The sequence below is a fragment of the Labrus mixtus genome, chromosome 9 (genome assembly GCF_963584025.1).
Source record: "Labrus mixtus chromosome 9, fLabMix1.1, whole genome shotgun sequence".
NCBI lineage: Eukaryota > Metazoa > Chordata > Actinopteri > Labriformes > Labridae > Labrus > Labrus mixtus.
This window is the reverse complement of record NC_083620.1, coordinates 21,865,692-21,888,665: the sequence shown is the minus strand read 5'-3', so window position 1 is coordinate 21,888,665 and position 22,974 is coordinate 21,865,692. Positions and strand designations below refer to the sequence as shown.

Sequence of the window (22,974 nt, the reverse complement as noted above, 5' to 3'; positions counted from 1 at the left end):
AAGGCCAGTGTAAGCCGTATTAACTAGAATTCGGCCATTGGTTTGTTTCTGTGAATGAATGGAATTACTCCGAGTTGTGGCGCGGGAGTCAGACTGTGATCCGGCCTCCACCATCGCGCCATTACGCACATAGGCTACACCCACCCACACACACACACACACACACACACACACACACACACACACAGATCTATACACTCGCGGCCATCCAGACGCCTCAGAGACACAGATCGTGTAGGGCCGAACTCGGTCTCTTTTAGACATTAAGGCCACGTTAGGTCTTTGTTAGGTGTGCGCCATCGGAAGGGCGACCACGTGGAACGAAGCCATCTCCCCCCTCTCTTTCTCACACACACACACTCACGCACTCACACCCCTTCCACAAGCCTTGCTTGATAATGTTTGTTGCTTAGATTAGTTTATGATAGTTATTTGTTTGATTAAGTTCATTGATTTTTATTGGTGTTGCTTTGTTTAAATAAATTCTGTTATAATTTTAAGAGAGCAGTTGTTTGTGATTACTGGTTGTATTTGCATTGTATTTGCAATTAAATATAATTATTAAAGAATATAACCAAAGTTGACTTGATACAACCCCAACAGCACCATCTAGTGATCATTTTCCAAAAGGTTCCAAAAATGTCAACGTATTCCTGAAATTTGAGATAAATATTCACAAAAATTTAAGCAAACATTTCTGACAATTCACAAAAAAATCTTTAAAAAAAATCCTCCAGTTTCAAAAAACGTCCATGAAAATTTGTAAAATAGAAAGTAGAAAGAAAGTTTTCGCAAAAATACTCCAGAATATCCATAAAAATACATCATGTTTTCAATGAAATCCCTGGAAATTTCATAGATATTCCCAAAAAAGAATCCCATGAAATGTTTCTACAAAAATTCCACAGATTTCTAGAAGTTTCCTAAATATTTTAATGAGTTATATGAAAATCTCCATCAAAGTTTCAGAAAGTTTGACTAATTTGCACAAAAAATGTACAAAGAAATTCACTTAAATTCCCACACAAGTTGCCAAAATGTCCCTGACCAATTTGGAAAATTCTCCAGAATGTTCATGCACATTTCCCAAAATTTGACTAATTATAAAACTGTAACAGATTACTTGTTTTGCTTTTTAAAGTAAAGTCATCTCAATCTTTGCAAAGGACTATTATTAACACCCCACCCACCATTCACCCCTCCTGAACCCGATACTGGTGTCTCTAATTCTTATTCACAGTCCAGAACATTCACTGCAGCCTCTCCCTCTAACAGTTGCAGGCAAGAATTGGTTTCTAAATGGACGTGTTGGACCTTCCTGTAAACAGGCACAAAGGATGGTACCTGTCGCTGATGGCACCAAACATAAAAGGACCAACATTTGCCTGGTTGGACCCATCCAGACTCTACTGCAACTCCACGGTGAGATGGGGAATAAGGATGATTTGATGTTACTTCAAAGGTTTTAATACTGTTTCAACTGTCTTCCCTCTCATGTTATTTTGAATAAACCCCATTTAACTGCGGAAATACACTAAATGTGTGTATTTTGTACTACTTTGTTGGTTTACTGTCTTGCACTTGCACAGGCTCTTGCAGACTGTGTCAAAGACCTCACCAATCCTTTTCTCAAAGACACCATTGACCTGGTTGCTGGGATAGATGCAATGGGATTCATTCTTGGTAAGAAAACGTTTGATTTCAAGGAGGGTTAAAAGAAAGAGCACTCTGTGTCTGACACCAATCTTATTTTAAGATGTATCTGCCAGTGCAGGCAGGAAACCTAACCCCTCTAGCAAAGATACTAAATTTAGATATTTGCTCCTCTAAACCTCGCTACATGACAATGCATACAACTGAGTTATCCATGGGCTGAGAATTTCTGAGCTGTCATAATGTTACACTCTGATGTGTTTTCTTTGTTTTTTTTGTTTGCAGGGGCGTCTGTTGCAACCGTCCTTGGAAAAGGTTTTCTGGCCGTGCGCAAAGCAGGACACCTGTGTGTTGCAACAGAAACCCAAAACTACACCGATTACACAGGCAAAGAAAAGACAATGGAAATAAGACTGGACGTGCTAAAACCAGGTTCATCTTTCTTTGCTTTCTACCCTTTAACAATGTCAAGTTTTTTCTCTTGATAGGATCATTGTTTACACCGCTGACTATGTTTGGGCTGTGAGAGCTACAGCTTCAAATTAAAGAAGAGATCACACCTAAATGATGAGGCCTTAATATTCAAGATTTTATTTCAATTAATTTTGATTTAAGCAAAGCCTTGGTTGCTTATGTTATCTAGTAGTGTTAAAAGTCTTCCCTAAATGAATGTGTAAAACGTGGTGGGCACATGAAAAGGTTTTTTGCACAGCTTTTTTTAAATGACAGAAAAGTATCATTTGAAGGGTAAAGGGAGACTTAAACCATTACAACATATGACTCAGAGTTAAACCACAGGTCTCCTCAGCTTCATGTTTATTTCCTGCAGCACAACACCCTCTAGTGTGAGCCAGTAGATGTTGCTCTTTGGTTTTGTGGCTTCTTCACTTGACATCATTCCAGATATTCTCATATAATCAACTGAAACACTTTGTTTAGTCCACAGATACTGCATACTGTACAGTAGGTTATTATCTTCCATTTCTGAAAAACAAAGTTATAAGAAATATGTTTTTGTAGCCTTATTGTTTTTCATGACAGGGTGATCTCTCAACGTTTCATAAGCTCTTTTTTCTTTTTTGAAGTTTCATTAAAGGAGTGGAAAGAATTAGTCAAAGTTTAAGATTGAATCTTGATAATTTACTTTAATTTGGAAATATTTATATATTTTATGAAAGCAGAGAACGGCCATGTTTATAGTTATATTATTTATTGAAATAAAATGTTTATTATTTCATGTAATCATACATGTATGTACACGATAACATTTTAGGTTTGTGTATTTATCTGTGGTTTGTTTTGTAATTTGAACAACATGCATTTCAACAAACTGCACTTTTTCTTTATAGCTGATTAAAGCTTTTATTCATTTCTGTCCCCCATATAGAAACAATGTATATTGTTTTTAATTGCCTGTCTTTGTTTACCATGTAAATGCTCTAATAAAGACTAACGTATTATATAACATCAGATATTAGAGGGTGACATGTCTCCTCTGTGCAGGTACCAGGGTGTTGTTAGTGGACCAATGGGTAGAGACTGGAGGCACGATGAAGTCTGCGATCCAGCTGGTGGAGAAGCTGGGAGCCACTGTTGTAGGTCAGTCAAGATTCAAGCTGCATAAACACTGTGACACCATTATTTTAACATTTTCCTGTCAACCTCACACACCGTGTTACCTGCAGGTGTTGCAGCTGTGGCCATCGAGAACACAGAAGGAGGGAAGTGGATTAAAGACAATTACAGATTCTCTCACTGCATCCCCGACGAGCTGCAGAGCCAAATTGACAGGAAGAGTCTCGATTCCTTCAATAGCTTTGGAAATTGAAAAAACAAAAAAAAACAAGATTGCTCTGTATTCCTGTAGAGGAGAAAACGGCATGTATTATTTTCATATGGAGAAGCACAAGAAATAGTTGTATGCGTTTTCTAGAAAGAAAAACAATTATTGCCAATTTATAAGAACCTCTCAAACTGAAGCACTCATCTTTATGCAACGTTTATATTTTTTTATTGCCTTTTTTAACAAACTCACTCAGCCACTGATATTCAGCATCATGTCTTTGTACTTTTTACATTAAAATGAGCTCCATAGAGACAGGGCTTCATACAAACACTGTCTTTTCCCCTGATAACACAGAAGCAGCAGAGAGCAGACCGTCAGGTATATTCACTCCATTCAACAATAAGTGTTGCATAAGAATCCCAAAGCTCACCTTAACATCTCACTAAATATCATATGTTATCCCACCATTCCCTTTAAACTGGTTTCATCATCATCATTTGATTCCTTTAAGTAGCGAGCCTGATGCAAACATCAGCGTAACCTGCTCTCAGTGTTTGTTCAGCACACACTGGGAATGTTTTACAACTCGAACGCGATCTCAACATGTCGGTCAATTAAAAACCACGATTACATACTACACTGTTCAGCTTTCATTTTTCCAGTTAAACCTGCACCGCTTAACATTTCATTGATTGTTGAATTCATTAAGGCTGGTGCTGCTCAAACGCTCCCCCGACTACAAATCTTGTTTCCAAGACTTTAAAAAAGTGTTTGTAATAAAATCGAAATGTCTTATAAACCAGATATTTTCCCACCCTGAAAATGAAGTGTTGTGATACAGTAACCATCATTCCTACGATCAGTGACTCATGTTGTGATCAAATTATTTAATCTAATCAACAGCATGATGATCATTTGCCCGTATCACACAGCGACTACAGGCCGTCCTCTTGTCCTGTGGTATTTTAAGTGTAATTTTATTTTTTCCTACATAAAAGGCATGAATTCAATAATTAAAATAAAGTTTAATAACCTCCCCCCCAACTTTTTTTTAAGACAAAACAAGCAATACTGGGATTACAAATGAAAAATGTTCCTAAAAGTCTCCTCTGAAATACATCCACATTTAACTTTTCAAATGTTTTTTTTTGTACCATTTTCAAATATTTAATTCATTTCAAAACTTACCATGAGACATTTGATGAAAGAAAGTCACACACACACACAGTTTGAGCTTTTGATATAAAAGTACTCATTCGTATTCGCTCATTCATAGGATCGTAAACAAAGTCAAAAGTACCCAAACACTGTAGAGACATTTAAAAAAAAAAAAAAACACGGACCCAACAAGGGGTGACAGGATAAATCTGAGGGGGTTGTAGGGTGCTTCACTTGATGATAGTAAAGCGTACGTACTACATTTCTCAGCTTTTATATTTTAGTCAAACCTGCACCGCTTAATAGTAAAGCAACAACAATCTGTTGATCTTCAGTTTCTCCTTAAATATTTGCCTTTCTTATGTTACTCTGTGCATATTTCACATTCTTAAATGTGAGTTAGGAACCTCGGCTAAACAAAGAGAGGAGACAGATCAAAACTGAACACTGACAAACCTTAAAGTACATGAAAGTATTAACGGGGGGAACATATTTAGACTACAGCAGCAAGAGAGAATATTTCATTCAAGCCCTAAGAAAAGTCTAAGCATCAGGAAACGTTTACACGTCATGCCCTGGAATCTCTGAAGAACAGGAAGTTTGGTGTAATTGCTGTGTCACCCTGTAACTCAAGACAAGTTCAACTGAGTAACACCACAAGAATCCACATCCCACAGAAAGAAAAACTCTCCCACGTCCAGTAAAAAGCTGAACTCCACAAAGTCAGGAGGTTTAAGTCCAGCATCCCTCCTCCTGCTTTGACCACAGAAACCCCTCCCAAGAGCCCAAGAGTGCAGCCACAGTCTTTTTCCACTGAGGAAAACCTCGTCTTCAGCCCACAGCTCTTACTTCTTACTCCCGCTCACATCCTCACTGACAGCAGTTAGGCTGCTTCTTCTTCGATGCAGTGTTCAGATTGTTTGAAGTGCTGCTGATTTCTGGAAAAAACAAAACAAACCAAAAAAATAAACAGCTAAGTCTTACAAAACTTTGTGACTGATGTGATTTATGGATACAGAGACATTCTTTGATACTCACTGACAATGTCCCCGATTTGCCTCGTTCCACTTTTCTCCAACTCAGCGAGCACGTTGGTCTCGAAGGCCAGCGATGCAACTCGGAAGAAAAACTCTCTCACATTTTCCCCTGCAGCATGAAAGACAGATCAGTTAGGGACCGTATGGAAATTAAAGTGTGTGTGTGTGTGTGTGTGTGGAGGGGGATTTTATTTAATTTGAGTGACCACAGCTTTCACCTGAAAAGCTTCTGTCTTTATATTTGATATATGCTGTATTATGTGGATAAAAGAATAAGAGATTAACAACAGACCAGATTCTGTAACATTTTGACACTCTTCAGTTTTACGCCTTCATGACACATACTCAAAGTTTTCCCTCTTCCATTCAATTTTCCTTATTTAGGATTTAAATGTATTTATTTGATTTGGCATTAGTTTAAAAATCATTTCTTTATTTTTAGTAAAACATTTCGAAAAGGGGGCTCCGGGTCAGGCGGCCCACGTGTACAGAAGCTAACAGTCCCACTCACCTGTCAGGGACGACACAGCCCAGTACTCTGCTGTCATCTCTTGAGCCAGTTTGAGGGCATCTTGTTCAATCTGAGAATACTGAGCAGGAGACTGTCCGAGAAAAAAAAAACGAAAGTCAGACAAGTTAGTCACAACGTAACTGAATCAAACACTACGGTATAGAATCATCGTATAGAATGATCTAATGTGCACAAGTTGGGTATTTTTTTTTTTTTTTTACTTCAGGGACTCAGTAGATTCACAATTTACAAACGTTTTTAAGAAAGTCAAGGATATGCCTGCCAGCTTCCTCTCGTCCAAGTGTTAAGGTAAACCTGTTTTCAGTTCGGACTGTATATGCTGCATCACACATTGTATGTTGTGGGAAGACAAATAAGTCGGCTCAATGCTGTCAGTAGCCTTTTTGTGCATTATGGTAAAAGTGGCTCCTTTGTTGACTTTGTCCTGCCAGTGTGGCTCTCATGAAAAAAAAAAAAAAAGGATCACTGGTCTTGTTAATGATGGAGAAACAGCATTCCTCAGGTCTGAGCTAGGACACATTGGCTTTGTGCTGCTGGCACCGATCCAAACACTCGACATTTGACTCCAGTAATGTTGACAGGCATGTCCACTTGAAACAGAGCAGCAGACTTACACTCAGGTCTTTCTTTGTGCCAACGAGGAACAGCTGGACCGCAGTGGGGTCGTTCTCCTTCAGGGCGTCTTCCAGCCACTGCCTGCAGACACAAACACAAACAGACAGGTTTAAGACCTTTAGCCTGAGACAGAAGCTCCGAGAGTGCAAAACAACCGTCTCGTTATAAATAAACTCACCTCACATGGCCCAAAGATGCAACATCGGTTACATCAAACGCGATGATCACAACTGGAATCAAACAAAAAAAGGATTACAGCCTTAGCATGTTAGCTTCTTTCTCCCTGACATTATATTCTTTTTTTTTTTTGCCCTAGAAATACTCAAATATCTCACTCTGGGCTCCTCTGTAATACGTAGAAGCAATGCACTTGAACCTCTCTTGGCCTGCAGTGTCCCAGCTGTAACAGAGAAGGAGACAGAGTGAGCGTCACAACAGATGGATTCAGAGTTCCGACGTCGTTTTACTCATAAGAAACGAAGACTTACAGCTGGAGGCTGAAGGGAACACCTAGCACCTCAAACCTCTCCATCTCAAAGTCCACACCGATCGTGGCCTTGTAGTTTTTATCGAAAGCATCTTTGCAAAACCTAAAAGACATGTTAAAAAATAAAATACTTTGAAATCCAGGGAGAGGAAATATTCACATCTTTCACTTCAGAGAGAAACCAAAACCACCACAAAAAAATAAAAGCTTTAAAAACCAAATGTAAGATAAAGTGTTGTCTGCAAAATGAACAGAAATGATTAGAATGTCTCCTTCAGAATAACACCACAGTCATGGATTTTATTAGTAAAGCTGCTTAAATGTGTTTGCTGCATCTTACTGCTATAGTCACTGAGGTTGTGCTATTTCTTTTTTTTTTACTTTGTAATGATAAAAGTCAACTTTATTGATAACGTGCTTTTCTGAACAAGGTTACAAAGAGAAAGAAGAACACAGAAAAACAGACATAAGGAGCAGAAAGCAGATAGAAATAGCAGATCATTTCAGGGTTCATAAAGACCTTCCTATAAGAATAAAGTTTAACACAGAGTTTAAACAGAGCTAACGATGCGGCCCGTGTAACTGAAGACCGTTATGTTTCTGTAGTGACGGACCTGTCCCTGTGAGAAATGCAAACCTTTTAAAGAAAACAGCTGTTTTTAGGCTTTAAGGCAAAACGTTTCCGTCCTAAAGGCAGAAGGAACAGGATGTCCTTTCAAACATCTTACTGACTCATAAAAAGAGATTTCCTCTCCGTCGTCACGACTGAACCAGTCAGTGGGGTTTTATAACTGATGATATGAGAAGCATGAGCTCACCTCTGGATCTGCAGAGAAGTGGTGTGTTGTTTATTTAAGCAGCTATAAAGTCCAGTCAATCAGAGCAGGCAGGCTTTTAGCTGGTCTACACTCGGGCTGTGCTACAACAATCGATGGGGCAATATATGGTCATGTGCTCCTTACATTTAAATGAATACATGCGTCGATGCAGATGTTTCAGAATGGATATGGCTGCAGAACGTGCATGAAGACAGTTTGGAAAGACAATGGACCTATGGTGGAGCTCACTAAAACACCTCAGCTATAGCTCTGGAATTCAAATATCTGAATGTCTTTCTAGGATCTCTGAGGACCTGAACTGAAGTGTTTGAAGGTGGAGGATCCTTAATACGCCTCTGCTGTTATTCTCAACGATAAAGAACAGCTGTTGTGGTGAATTCTGTGAAGGCCATGGTCATTATCCAAAATCAATGTCGTATCGAGGCCTGTGCATCGTGAAACGTATCGTGGGGTTGTGGGAAATGCCCAGCCCTAGTCTACACGTTATTACTTCAGAAAAGAGGTTCATGTGTTTCAGTGCAGCTCTCTGTGTGTTCACAGGATTACAGAAACAAAATAACATCCCAGAATGTCTACATGATGAAGTTTGAGGATTGTGCTTCCTTGTAGCAGGTTCGCTTTCTTTCTTGTGATTGTTATTTATTAGCTAGACGTCGTCCTGAGCTTACCTATTAATCAGACAGGTTTTACCCACAGCCAGGTCGCCCACCACAATGACCTTGGAGATTTTAAATCTGCTAAGATAAAAAAAAGGAAGAAGAAGAAGCAAACAGTAAATAACACAGTGACTTAAAAACACCATGTCCAGTAACTCCGGGTTTCTGAGCTCACCCCACAGTGCCGGTGCGCTGCTCCTGGCAGGCAGTCTTCACTTTATTGTTGAACTCCTCTTTAGTGTGCAGGGCGGCCTCTTTCCTGAAACACTGCGATCAAATAAGAGGAATCTGTGAGGGCGTGCAGTCTCTCACTCCATGAGGGGATCAGGCAGTAATCGTCTGGGACTTTACCTGAGGGAGCTGAGCAATGACGCGGTCCCGTCGGACAGGAGGAAGAACACTCATGGCTGAAACGCGGACGGACATGAAGCCTGGAGGGCGAATGTTTAGCAGAGGGACACGAGGTAGCTGGACAAACAGAAACAGAGACAATCTCACATTTTGACTACATGACGTTCATCCTTTTATCAAACATGTCATGGTGCAACAGAAACCTTCTGGATCATGATAGGAAGAGTTTAAGATAAATACAGTTTCCACAATATATCTGAGCTCTTTCTTAGCTCACGTTTTTAGTGTTCAGTTCCTGTTTTTGTGCGGTCTCTTCTTTTTAATATTTTAAACACCCATCTATACTGGCACTATGAATTGTGTTGTATCGATTCACAGCACATGAACTTGTAGTTACACACATAAAAACATAAATTAATTAAGATCAGAACCTAAACAAACCACACAACCCTAAATTCAATAAAGTTGGGATGTGGTGTAAAATGTAAATAAAGACTGAATGTGATGCTTTTTCAAACATTGAAACCCATGTATTAAAGAATAGCACAAAGACAACATACTGAATGTTGAAGCTGAGAAATTTTAACTGGCTTTGGAAAAGTAAATGCCCATTTTGAATTTAATGCCAGCAACGTGTTTCAAACATTTTTGAACAGGGTCATGTTTGCCCCTCTGTTGAATCACTTTTTCTTTGCCTCATCATTGTGAACTGAGGAGATGATTTTTGTCATTTTGTTGGGTTTCAGCTCTTCAACAGTTCACCGTCTCTCTTATTCGACACTTTATAATGCTTCAAACCCTTTCAATGTGTGACAAGTTGGGACTGCCAGTTTATCTTTTACTCACAGCCACCCATCATTGGTTTTTAGCCTTGTGTACAGAGATTTAGATATTATGTAACATCGGTCCTTACCTCAGATAGACTCATCCTCTCTGAGATGCTCTGTTAATACCCGATCACATTACTAACCTGTTGCTAGTTCACTTTATTAACTGTTGGATGTTTCATCAGATGTTTTTAAAAGCATTTCACTGTTTCTCCATTCTTTGGTAACCACTATCACAACTTGTTTTGAAACATGTCAGCTTCAAAATCATTTGCAGCGTATCATTTTTCAAACAATCCAATATTTGAGTTTCACACTTTGATATTTTGTCTTTGTGATAGATGTCTTATTCTATTAGAAGACGTATTGAATTAAACTAAATCAATAACTCGTCATCCACATTTGCCATGATCTTAGCCTTTTATTTTATTCTACTTAAGGTGAACTACAGGTTGTACACTTATTTTTTTTAAACACAAACATGTAGGCTTGTGATCAGATTTTTTACCAGCAGACTATCGACTGTGAGAAAAAGACGATAGCCTAGAGCAGGGATGGGCAACTTTGGTGACAGCAAGGGCCACATTCATTTAATTCTCACTGCCAGAGGGCCAAATTAAACGATTACAGTCAATTATGACTCAATATACCAGTGATCAAATACTATTATGGACATGTTTCTGGTTATCATGATTTCATGGCAGATTTCATCAAGTTTCCAATTAATTGATGTGTAGAAAATTAACCTGAGGGCCACGTTGAGGGTTGATGGGGTCCGCATGTGGCCCCCGGGCCGCCAGTTGCCCACCCCTGGCCTAGAGATAGCTTACTTCTTTATGAAATCCATATCCTGCAAACCTAGGCCTACTCATTTGTTTCTTTTAGTGTTGATCTACTGTAAGTCATCTCGCAATCTTTGTACCAGACAATGTTTTGATTTCGGTACACGACCAGGACACTGTAGCCACGAAATACAAACACATGTAGCTCAGTCATTTAAGGCTGAGGCAGTCTGTGAATGAAAAGACCTCTGAGTAGAGATCCGACTCGAACAGTTCAGAAATAAAGAGATAAAATGTATGTTATCTTTGTGTAGGTCCGGACCACATGCAGAGTCAGGCCAGACAATAGTAACGAGTACTGATCCACTTACTGTGTAGTCCTGTTATAATCCTATTGTTCATCAAAGCTCCTGCTAAACCACAAGAAGACTCATTTACTGGACTAATCTTGGGCCATCACACAGCTGAGACGTCGCATTTCCAACAGAAACACCGGGAAAAACCCCCACTTCATCTCGTCAAAAAACCACACGTTATGAAAAGTACGGAGCCCGTGAAGGGACAATACACCAAAAACGAGTAAATTCACCAAACGGCGAGTAAAAAACCCCATAGTTAAACTTTGTAAAGATGTTACCTTAACAACGACGAGTTAGGACGGTCCGCTCAACTTTTCCTATTCTCTCTTCTGTGTTTTCAGCTCGGGGTTTTCCTTCCACAGATGGTTGTTAGTGTGATGTAAACTCAGTCAAAAGTCATTATCCTTTATTCAAGTTTTTATTTCGGGGCGAACAGAGCTGAAGTCGATGCACGGAAGTTGAGTCGTGGTGGAGGGGATTCAGCTCAGGACCCGCTGCCGCCTGCTGACTCAGATCCCTGGATCATATTCTTTTCTTTTCCTCACACATTTCCTCAGCTGGGACCCCTGCTGGAGGAAATGAGGAATTATCTATCTGTCTATCTATCTATCTATCTATCTATATATATATATATCCTGATTGTGGAAGAAAAGCAAAAAAGTAAAGTTAGGCCAATAGTAGTCTCAGAGTTATTCATACAGCCTACCATTTTTATGGTTTTAAAAAAAAATTATCTGGAAAATATTTTATGATCTGTTTTTGATATCCATGTCTTTTGCTCCTGTTTTTTTTGTTGTTTTTTTTAAATAAAGAATAAAATAAGAATAGTTTTATACTGTTTGTTTCACTTCACTTCACTGGATGTGGACTACAGAGGGCGCTCTAATCACTTCTGAATTCCTGGTTGCCTGGCAACGTGGTTTCTAACAGTGGAGGAATACTGTATCTGCACTGGGTTTCAACCATACTGTAAATGGGACACAGCTACTGTCTCTGGTTTCAACAGGCCACAAATCCTTTACTAAAATTAAAGTGCGAACCCCTCACTATAGAAATATTGTTTTAAGTAAAAGTCCTGAATTCATACTATAGCCTAACTAAAGTTTTGAAAGTATGAACACTTGAATTAAACTGAAAGCCTTTACTGTCATTGTATAACAACATACTACACAGAGATTAAGAACTTTCAAAACAATTTAAGACTATATAAATAATCTTATTTCATCTCATTCTGACCAGATACAAAACGTGTTGCTTACACATCAATTCTTCAGGATTAAACAAATCTGATAACAGCCTATGACATAATGAAAGTGGCCATTTCCCTGCAGTGAGTACTTTTACTTTTCACACTTAAGGTAGCCTATATTTTATCAAGAATACTTTTTTTTTTTTATTAGGCCTAAGTAAAGAATCTGACAATAAAAATATCTGACTGTGGTTTTACCTGATGACTGTCAAGTATGAATGTGATAACATGAATTTAAAACAAAGAAAGAACTCATAAGAATCCACTCATCAGAAAAGAGAGCATTACAAAATAAACATCAACTCAGCTATTTTAAATACTCATTTTATTTCATGGTATCAATAACCATCCACAAACATTAGGGCTACAAAAACATCAGTTATAACTTTGACATGTTTTACATCATTGTGGTAAAAATTATGCAGCAGTATGTGGCTTGGCTTTCATTAAATCATACAGATATCATCCTGAATAATAAAACATTTAATCATTATCGTTATCCCTGTTTTGCTGATATGTTTTTTAAAGGCACTGCGGTTAAGGCACTGAATGACGAAACAGACACATCTAAACTCCATCCATGTCGCTCTAACTTTCTTGGCGTTGACTGAGATCATTAGGTTTTCAAATGAAACTGTCCACACTTACAATTTCTGTCATGATTGGGACATTTTAAGTCCACTAATGGTGTTTATTTGTATAACAAAGTGAAATATATTTATAAAAAAAAGGATTCACACTCGAGGACATTATTTAAAAAAAAAAAAATCCATGTCCACTGTTGGGGAAAGAGGAAGAAACTGTCGTATTTAGAAGGCCATCATTCAATATATCACAAAAATAACTATTGTGTTAATCATTCAAAAACAAGCATAAAAGGTCCATGTTGTTTGACTAATAGTCTACATGAAAGCAGTATCAGTACTGATTGTGCTGCTGCCTGCTCCTCATGAGCTCAATGATCAGATGGCAGGAAGAACCAGCTTCAGCCCTACTTGTGTCAAAAACAGATAACAGATAACAGATAACAGGCCATCAGAGGACCATTAGAGGACCATTATTGTTCTGCGGTCTCGTATATTTTAACAGTCAAATTGGTCCATGACGACTTCTATGCAACATTTTGTGAAAGCTCAATACCTTCTCAGCCATCAATGGCATCATACAGACCAAGAGAGCGAACATGAAAATGAACACATTCAAATTCAGAAGATGCTTGCTGTCAGGATGTTCGCACACTCAGGGAGATAGGGAGAGAGAGAGAGGTAGGGGTTAACATAAAAACACGGCTCCCCATGTAAATATTAAGATATGGCAACATGTAGCGAGGTGCTTAGCTAAGACTGTTAGCAACTGCTACATGTTATCTCATATTTTAAATGTGTTTGTTGAACTATTAATCACACAGGTTTGTATGCACTAATGGAGTAGTTGGACATTATTTGCTTTTTGCAAGATTTGAGATGTTTGAAATCATTCTTGTATCCTAACGATAAAGCTAGTTGTTTTTTTTTTAGCATTCAGCTTTTCCTTCCAGCATGGCTGCAGCTTTCTGATTAGTATGACATGTAGAATTGGTTCAATTTGAACAAAGTGTTCAAAGGGATATTTTTTCTGCTCATTGGACAAATATAGGCTAGCTGTGCGATCTGTTTCATAAGATTAATGCTACGCTAATCTTCAAAAAAAATATATAGCCTCTTAATGAGGCATTTTTAAAGGACACAACCTGATTATAAATTGTAAATATGCTATAAATGGTAACATCTAAGGGGATTAATATGTCTTCTGAATTTAAGACTTTTCTCTTTAATTAGAGCAGTATTTTTTGGTATTCTTCCCCATGAAAAGACACATTTCCTGCTTTTCAAACATCTGTTAAATGCAGCACTTACTTGAACAATGCTGCACCTGGTGCCACCAAGCTTTGGTTTGGAGGTTTGTTCTTTGGCAGCGAGAACAAGTGGACCTGCTGTCATAAGACGGTGTCACGTAAAGCTCGAGAAAGACAAAATGTGTAAACTCCCACCCCAAACAAAAATCATAATATAGTTCTGTAAACTTTGTGATCAATCAGTGAGGAAGTTCCTGGAGTTGTTGTGCGTCCCGTTCTGCACCACGGAGCTCTTCCTCGAGGAGAAGAAGTCAGTGCGGAGCAGGCGGTAGAAATAAATCAGGATCATGACGTTCATCACAATCATAGAGATAAGAAAATACGTGCCGTTGTCCAGCCAGGAGTAGTTGGTGACAAGGTACCAGGTGAGGTAGAACTGGGTGCTCAGACGGAACGTGACGTAGGTGAAGATGTTGGTGAATTTGTTGTAGTAGTACAGGGAGGAGGACTGAGCCCCCGCCAGCTTCAGCAGCAGCCTCAGGTGCAGGGTCACACTGTTGACCTCTACGAAGAGAGCGATCACCGCTCCGGCTACATACAGCTGTGTATAGAGGGCGTACAGGAAGCAGGAGATCACCTGAGGAGGAGAGTGACAGAGGTGTTTATATTGAACAGCTAACATCCTTTCACCATTACCTCTTTGTTTGCATTTTTGCTTTATCTGTCCTGCCCTACTGACCAGCTCTTTTTCATAATGCTTGATAATCCCAGTTAGATCTGAATGTGAAAGGACCACTTATACTTTGAGTGCTCTAGACTCCTGAAATAATATATAATGCCTTTATGCTTTCATAAACCAGAGTACATTTACATGTATTTATTTAGCCTTTAATTATTATAGTATTTTAATTAATTTGTCAAAATGTCTCAGGATGTTAAAAGCAGATCAGGTCATAGTCATTCAGATGTTTCTCCAGACATTGTGCTCATATGTCTTCTCATCCACAACCCCTTAGATGTTATGAACAAAACAGAAAACGTTAACTTATAAGAAGTTGAAGTTTGAGAATTTAGACTCTTTTCTTTCCTAATTAATCCAACATTTTAATCAATTATCAAAATGTTTGAAGATTTGTGCTTTACCGTTCTTTAGGCTTCAGATGAACTTCAAATTAGCTTTGAAGAACTTAACTAGTCTGTGTGACATCGTCAACAATCAAATCAAGCTAACCTGCCCCTCTAATTATATAACCAGGGTTAAAAGCATTAAAAAAAAGACCTAAAAAAAATGTCCTTTCTAACGTGACACACTAGAAGTTTCAGGAACATCAGTGAAAGTATATTTTAAGCTGTCTTACACACACATGGTGGATTAGGAATTCCCATGATCCTCTTCCGTTTCCTGTCAGGATAATATCAGCAGCATCGTTCACAAAGTATCCTGTAGAGGGAAGAGAAAATGAAAATGTCTCTGTCACTGGTGTGACGCCTGCAGGATGAATTAGCTGGATATAGTTTTAGGTGCTGATAGTTGAACTATCCAGTCACTTAAACATGCACAGACCAGAGTAAAAATTCATCTTTAAATATTCAGTGCATGGTCTTTTAATTCACTCATCCAAGAAGAGGACCAGAAGTGAGTAAGGTTTGAAATGTAATTCTCTATTAGCAGAGACATAAGTAAAAAAAAACGATTTAATTACAGCTCAGGGAGGGCCTGTTGAGGCAGAACCCTATTGAAGGAAAAAATGTGCACCAATTTTAATAGTAAGCCTCTAAAAGATCCCGCCTCACTATGAATGCAAAAGTGGGTCCCTTACGTCATATTTTTGTGGATGATATTGATAAAGTTCTTACTCCGCTCGTGATCAAGTTTTTGGTTTGTTGTGATTTTAACTCAGATTCTCACCTGCCTGTTGACTTTGCAAATACACATTTCATGTTAAATCTCAATACTTCAGTTTCTGAAGAGTCAAAACTAGCACCTGAAGCAGTGGTGAGTGTGTTCAGGTATTAAACTGATTGCAGAAACAGGGAACAAGAGACGTCTCGTCATTGACAGAGACGCTATTGCTGTGGTTTCAAGAAGCGCTGGTTCATGTCATCTAAGTGATGTTACCCAACAATGTCCAGTGAACTGATGTGCCAAGAAGTGGTTGACACAGTGAACCAGACAGGTGTGACCTGACAAACCAGACAAATCTTAAGTTCCTATCAGTGTGCTGGGTTACTGCTACACCCAACAGACAAATTGTTACAATAACATGTCATTAATCCGACAAAGAAAGAGATTTGATCCCATCAAGGAAACAATCTCTTGAATTAACCACAGGGATTTTTTGTTTATATAGCCAACATTCACTTTTTGTTCCCTGTTTCTGCAATCAGTTTGGTATCTGAACACAGTCATACAGTGCTGAAACATACAATTACATTATACTGGATCAATATGCTGATTAGATTCTGGATTTGTAAAATGTGTTATGTATTGAAAAAAAAAGGCCAATAGTGCTCCCAAAGCCAAAAATGACATCCTCAAATGTCTTGTTCTGTCCACAACCCAAAGATATCCATCTTACTGCCAAGGAGTGGTGAAGAAACCACATGTTCACATTTAGGAAGCTGAAATGAGTGAATTTTAACTTTAAAAAATACTCATACTATCAATGGCGAACTTGGTAAGAGGTTGTTTTAATAGTATCAAAATGAGTAACCATTGCAGCTTTAGTGACATCATTTCTTTTTGGGTTTATGCTAACTAAGCATATGCCTATAGATCAACTCTAATGTCTAATATCTGACATGACAAAGCAAGACTTCCTGTGTGTCACTTCTTATTAAACAGAGCCTCATTGAGCATATTTTATTTGATCTGTTCCCTATTTTTAAAAGATGCCCGCTTAGCAATTCACAACATTAACCACGGTTATTAAACTCTGTGGGACTCTTTCAGCTGGAGGCATTGAATTGACTGAGAGTCTTTTTTTTGTGCCTCTGTATGAGTGGCATGCTGCGGCTAATGTGAGACACACAACCCTTCCCTGTGTTTAAGACCATGACCTCCAGTATGTGGTTGGCCTCAGTGGACCTTATAGCGATGTGGTTGTTAGGGCAGATCTCCACAGATTTGTGTCTTCATGGTTACATTAAGATACACATAAGACCTAACTACCCAGCTCAAAACCAGACCACTGAGTCCTTAGTGGATTGTCTTTGGTGTCCATAGTGATTTAGAGGAGACGCCTCATTCGTCTGTTCTTAGAATCAGGTGAGAGGGGCGGATCTGAAGGTTGTTTCTCTGAACAGCAACAACTGGAAAGGTGGCAGTTTTAAGCCCCCCAGCACCGGAGGGGGAAAGAGAAAATGCTGTCAATCAAGAATAACCCCAGCACATTTTTCTAACATGCATCAAATTTACAGCTGCAATGTCTTATTGATGGACAGAACATTTTGAAAAATGCAAAGCACTTTTTTTTCAGCTTTTCAAATATGAAGATGTGGTCATTTTCTTTGTCATTCATAATGACTAATCTTTGAGTTATGGACTCTTTACAGAAAATACAACTTACATGGATTGTGGGAATTTGTATCAGTCACTTTTTATTGTTTCTGACTTTTAAATAGGCTACATAAAGGTAATTTGCAGATTAATCAATAATATATGGTTTTTTGCAGCACCTTTTAAGACTTCAGGCAGATCATCACACTGTTGTAAAATTCACAGACAACCCCAAGCACATAAATGTTCAATATACAAAAAAAACAAACATGTTTAACACACCAAAACCTTCATTTGTAGTTTTTTAACTCTTCATCCTCAAATGCCTGCAATAACCGTGATGCATTCACTGACCTGTTGAGACGCAGACGAGCAGGTAGGACAGGGGGGTGTGGTAAGAGTGGATGTTGCGCAACGTCTCCGGCCAGACCAACACACTGGAGAGGGACAGATGTTAACATAATATCAGGTTTTTCGGCTTTTTAAACCCCTAACTAATAGATGACCCTCCTTTAAGTAGTTGTAAAAGTTGGTATCATTGTTCTGGTTTTAATACTTTTAACTCCTTGTCTGTTGTTGCACCTAAAAAGTGAAATGTCTACAATTCGACAACTATTTTGTTCTTAAATAGGCTCTGATTTTCCATTGTTCTTTGTTTTTCTTACTGCTATTTGACAAAAGGGACACACCTGGAAAGCAAAAAATTCTCTGCGTCTCCTCCCTGTATAAATGAACCATAACTGAATGGTTGTTAATAAATTACCTGTAGTCCTCATGTGGTATGTAAAGAAGTGCACTACAGGTTTACTTGGCACTGCTCAGATTGTGCCAAGAACTGTGTTTCCGTCTTTTATCTCAATGTTAATCTGTGCTTAATTTACATTGTCACAGATTACAAGCAACAAGATTTATGTGAGAATGCAGACAGTTGAAAAAAAAGTCACCTTGTTTCCTTTTTTTAATGTTCAAAGATGACTCACAAGCTCAACCCCGCCCCCAAAAAATAGTTTCTCAGGATGCTTTCTGCAGCAGGTTTTTCCAGTTGTTATATCTGCAGGCTGTTGCTTGAGTAGGCTTGACTGTTTGGCTGAAAGTGAGGTTGAAAGCACTGTTGCACAAAATCACAAGCAACAAGATCTTTTTGTGGCTAGTGCTATACAGTGGCATTTCCCTCCCCACTTAAATGCCATTGTCTCCCCCGTCCTTCACCCTGTCTGAACATGCCCTTCTTCTCCTGGCTGCCACAGACTGTCACTGCTGCGCACACACACACACACTCACACTCACACCCACAGACACACAACACATCATGTGCACTGTGAATGGACAATGGTGTCCCAGTGTCGCTGGACGGGCAGACAGATGTTTTGATTGAGACTCACCAGGTCAGGGCCCATGTTCCAGTCAGCAGGGAGTGCACTATGGAGACAGAGAGGTTCCTCCACTTCCAGATGGTGAGTTCATTCTGCTTCACCAACTTGGGCACTGGGAGCCTTTGAAGCAACCGGTGGATCACCCTGAAAAGTAGAGCGAATACCAGCACTGTCGCGCCTGGGTAACTCTTCAGCATAGGGATCAGGGCGTCCATCCTCCTCTCCCCACCAAATGCTCTCCCTCTGTCTCTGGGCGCGGGCTCTTTTCCTACAAAACTTCCCGCCTGTCTTGAGCCCCTGTCAGGGACTCCTAAGCACGGTGATGGACAGATATGTAAGGGGAGTGTTTTCACCACAGAGGGCTCCGAAGAGATGACCCTCTGTTTTGAGTTTGATGTCTTCCCTCCGACGCTGTAGCTTTTTTTCTTTTCAGGTTTCCGGCGACCCGAGCCTGAAAATGAAGGCTTGTAAGCGATTCCCGTAACAGCTCATACCATCGCCACTTAGTTTGTCTTCACGTAGAGCCTTATCGTGTTATTATGCGCTCCCGCTCTCAGCCCGCCTGTGTGAGCAGAATAAGGAGGGAACAGGCGGACATGGAGCTGGATGGGCGGTGCTGCTGCTTCTTCTTCTCCCTTTAACGAGAGAAACGAGGAGGGGCCGAATGTGGTCATGTTACGCAAATACCAAATCACGTAGTGGGGCTACTGAGGCGTGAATTTGAGCAATCATGTTCCATATTAAACAGCTGTATCGCAATCATTTGCGGCTACAGGCGTCGCCCCTTTATGTGCGCATTTTACGCACTGTGCGTAAAAGCTCCTTCTCGCGGTTTCGCCGATTTGATTTAAACATCAATGATAACAACAACATCTTACAACATGTAATGATTATAAATAACTATCTAAAACCATGGGCGTTTTCTATTGTTTACTAATTAAAGGCATTGGAAGAAGTACGGAAAAATATTACCAATAAGTAAAATCAATGGATCCCACTTTTGCCTGCTAGTTCAAGCAGACATGTATAATTAAAGTCATCATTTAATCAAATTATCCCTGTATACATGTTTTTTTTTAAAAATTAATTTCATGTTGTTTAGCATCATTTTAAATGGGACACTAGAAGCAAAGGCATTGCTTGGGCCCCCAGACCCCTCGGGTCCCTGGTCTGGTGTAAGTTATCCATCCATCATCCATGATTTAAGGGTTCTTGGCCTTGATTATTACTATAAAATACCAGCGTATGATTCTTTTTGCTCAATTCTTCTCAGTAAGTTTCATTACTGAAGTTCAGATGATTTTCCATGGTGTACCTCAAAGAACTATCCTAGGGCTTTTTTATTTTTCAAATTGCATGCCAAAACATACAGCGAATAGTTGACACCATGCCATTAATTCACAAATGTTTTGTTTTTTTGCAGTCTTTTACTAATGTCTTGCTACACAACCTGCACTCCCCAAACGTCATCATAAAATACACTTAGACTTGTATTATATTATATTTGTAATAATAGGAAACTGAACAGAAAGTATAAACAACAAGATATAAGAAAATATAATATATACATACATACATTTTAACAAAATTCATTTTATTGAAGTAACTTTGTAGCAATGTCGGCAGTCTGTACAGAAATATTAAATTAAGCTATGATTGATAGTAATACTTTATACATCTTTGTTATGTGTAGATCATTAATACACAATAAATCTGCAGCCCAATAGTGACGCCCCTCTTCTCTGCCCATAACTCTTTCCATAAACTCTGCGTGGCTCTCATTCTTCACAGCTGGCCTCTATGCAGCCGAGAGGAGGGCTGAGAAAAGCTCAATGCTTAGACCCTTCACACCTTAAACATATTAGCACCACCTGCACTACAGATGTTTGTTTGAAATATGAGCCCACAAGGGAAGAGTTTACCTCTGTTTAATGAGCTGAACGTTTTTTCCTTCAGTTCATTAAATTGTGTTTATCCCCTCTTTATATTACTTTCCTATCTTATTCAGATTGTATGCATTGTATTGATTATTTCCAATAATAGTTAGAGTTTTTTTGGTGTCTTTACATCCTTGTACGCCTCAACTCTCTTCTTGTTCCTTACCATCAAATTAACCACAACTATTCAATTCAATTCAAAAAACTTTATTTGTCCCCGGGGGGCAATTCAAAGAATGCTCATAAAACTCATAAAAACTCTTCCAAGTATTAATCTGACACAAGTCTGCCCCCTCTGTTCAAAAAGACAACCTCACATAGAATAAAGGCTTCACTAATGTATAAGAAGAAACCATCAGATGGCAGCAAAACCTTATGTGAAGCACAAGTATCTCTTTTACACAGACTTGTTTTTCAGCTCCTTGGTTCTTCCAGTTCTTTATCAAACCACTAGGGGGCAGCCCTCTCCAATAATCAGCCACTCTGAGTGTATGCTGTGAGGATGTGAAGTTTTCCTGTTTTTAATAAAGCTGCAATTTAAATTTAAAGCAATAGCTCTGAATCATAGTACTGACTGAATTTGATTACACATATGTTTTAGAGCATGCATATTTCACTAAGATTAGTATTTTAATTATGAATGAATGAATTTGGTCCCTACTTGTTGTTTACGTATGAAAACTAACATGAAACTTGAGCCTTGTGACGAACTTATATCCTTTGAGTTCATGGCTTTTTTATTTTTTAGCAACAAAACACCCTGCAGTTATAGAGGAAATGTAACCTCATACCAGCCCTTGTGTTTCCTTGATGCCTCACACTTCATTTGATGGTACTTAGAGCAAAGCCAAGCTTATTTTCTCCCATGTTTTTTTTTTTTTTAACATATAAAACCTATCATTAGTTACAGGTTTCCAATGAGATCACTAAGGAGTTCTGATCTGAGATGCAAATAAGCTATACAAAAAGTTTGTTTTTTTATGCACCCAGTTCACATCAAAGACCAGAGAAAGACTCCAGATATCATGTGATACTGAATCTTCCTGTTCCTGGCTCAGCACTAAACCATTATTGATCTCTGGGTGGTTTTTCTTCTCCCTAAGGGCCGGTTGAGTAACAGCTTCTGGAGACTGTGCAAGGAGGCAATAGAGAGAAGATGTAGGGGTTAATTGATTTCCAGCAAGTGCATCATAAATATCCAAACACAGGTCAGCATCAGTCAGGTGGAGATTTGGTTTCACACTCAGACAGTAAAATTGCACTTTTTTTCAGGATCAAGCACGGAGCAATTAAAATGTTCTGGTTTCAACTGTTAAAAACTCCACTTGGATACAAGTTGAGTTTCAGATGGGATTACTGTGTAATTTGTTTATATCTCTATTTGTCTGAGTGCTCGGCTGTAACATATTCTTGAGAACGATCACACCTGGAACATGGCAGGAGGCCTTTTTCGCAACAGACATTTTGATCCATAAAAGTAAAGATTCAGCCTTCATTAGTTTTATTATTTACACCCTGTGCTCTTCCTTTTGTAAAATGTTGTAATGTCTTGTCTCTGTTCAAGTTGAGAGAAAGAGGTGAACGCATGAGTCCTATGAAATAACTGCGCCCACAACTTCCCTTTCACATCTTTCACAGAAATCTCCAGATTAATGGCTCCTTGGGCACAGGTTCATCTGGGGTTTAGCATCAGTTTCACTGTCTTATCACCATGCATTCCTGCACACTGACTGTAGGGTTTAAGAAAAATCTTCTGCTGACAGAAGACAGCCCAAATATGTCACTAAGCTGGTCTGAGGAGTGGCATAATACTGCAAGGCTCCTTTAGGTATTTCTTTGTTGAGACATTATACCCCTGAGAAAAAGCAAACTATTGTTTGTGAAACCAACAACTCACCTGTCCCTTCCTCCAAATGTCATTTAAAAACTGCAAATTGTAGAGAAAGGGTCCAATTACTGTTTGCAGTGATGTATCATTATTTCACATTGATGATGATAGT

The 22,974-nt window shown here is 38.9% G+C and overlaps 4 protein-coding genes across 6 annotated transcripts in view; 2 read left to right on the top strand and 2 right to left on the bottom strand.

Moving 5' to 3' along the window:
• The first annotated feature begins 1,120 nt into the window (after nt 1-1,120).
• Nucleotides 1,121-3,499, top strand: zgc:174895 (uncharacterized protein LOC100126024 homolog). The gene is made up of 5 exons (XM_061046911.1): nt 1,121-1,422; nt 1,590-1,683; nt 1,939-2,085; nt 3,157-3,252; nt 3,339-3,499. Exons 1-5 carry the CDS (start codon nt 1,300-1,302, stop codon nt 3,479-3,481), a joined length of 603 nt encoding a protein of 200 aa, XP_060902894.1. The 5' UTR covers nt 1,121-1,299; the 3' UTR covers nt 3,482-3,499.
• Nucleotides 3,500-4,667: 1,168 nt separating this feature from the next.
• rab34a (RAB34, member RAS oncogene family a) lies at nt 4,668-11,622 on the bottom strand. Of its 3 annotated transcripts, none has more exons than XM_061046908.1 (11): nt 11,361-11,622; nt 9,115-9,231; nt 8,939-9,030; nt 8,776-8,844; nt 7,270-7,371; nt 7,117-7,181; nt 6,960-7,011; nt 6,781-6,862; nt 6,146-6,236; nt 5,636-5,743; nt 4,668-5,535 (listed from the first exon to the last, which is right to left on the bottom strand). In XM_061046908.1, the coding sequence occupies exons 2-11, from the start codon at nt 9,187-9,189 to the stop codon at nt 5,468-5,470; spliced, it is 804 nt and encodes a 267-aa protein (XP_060902891.1). In that variant the 5' UTR covers nt 9,190-9,231; nt 11,361-11,622; the 3' UTR covers nt 4,668-5,467. The 3 variants fall into 3 exon arrangements, with proteins under 3 accessions (XP_060902891.1, XP_060902893.1, XP_060902892.1); XM_061046910.1 differs by having other exon boundaries at nt 8,776-8,841; XM_061046909.1 differs by lacking the exon at nt 11,361-11,622 and adding an exon at nt 11,095-11,260.
• tada2a (transcriptional adaptor 2A) overlaps nt 7,724-22,974 on the top strand; it is a 111,466-nt gene continuing 96,215 nt past the window's right edge. Inside the window, exon 1 of the mRNA XM_061046907.1 lies at nt 7,724-7,733. The gene's annotated coding sequence lies outside the window, so the exon portion shown is untranslated. The remainder of the gene's footprint in view (nt 7,734-22,974) is intronic.
• tlcd1 (TLC domain containing 1) lies at nt 12,640-19,661 on the bottom strand. Its single transcript, XM_061046905.1, has 4 exons — nt 19,047-19,661; nt 18,019-18,101; nt 15,524-15,606; nt 12,640-14,802 (listed from the first exon to the last, which is right to left on the bottom strand). Exons 1-4 carry the CDS (start codon nt 19,250-19,252, stop codon nt 14,401-14,403), a joined length of 774 nt encoding a protein of 257 aa, XP_060902888.1. The 5' UTR covers nt 19,253-19,661; the 3' UTR covers nt 12,640-14,400.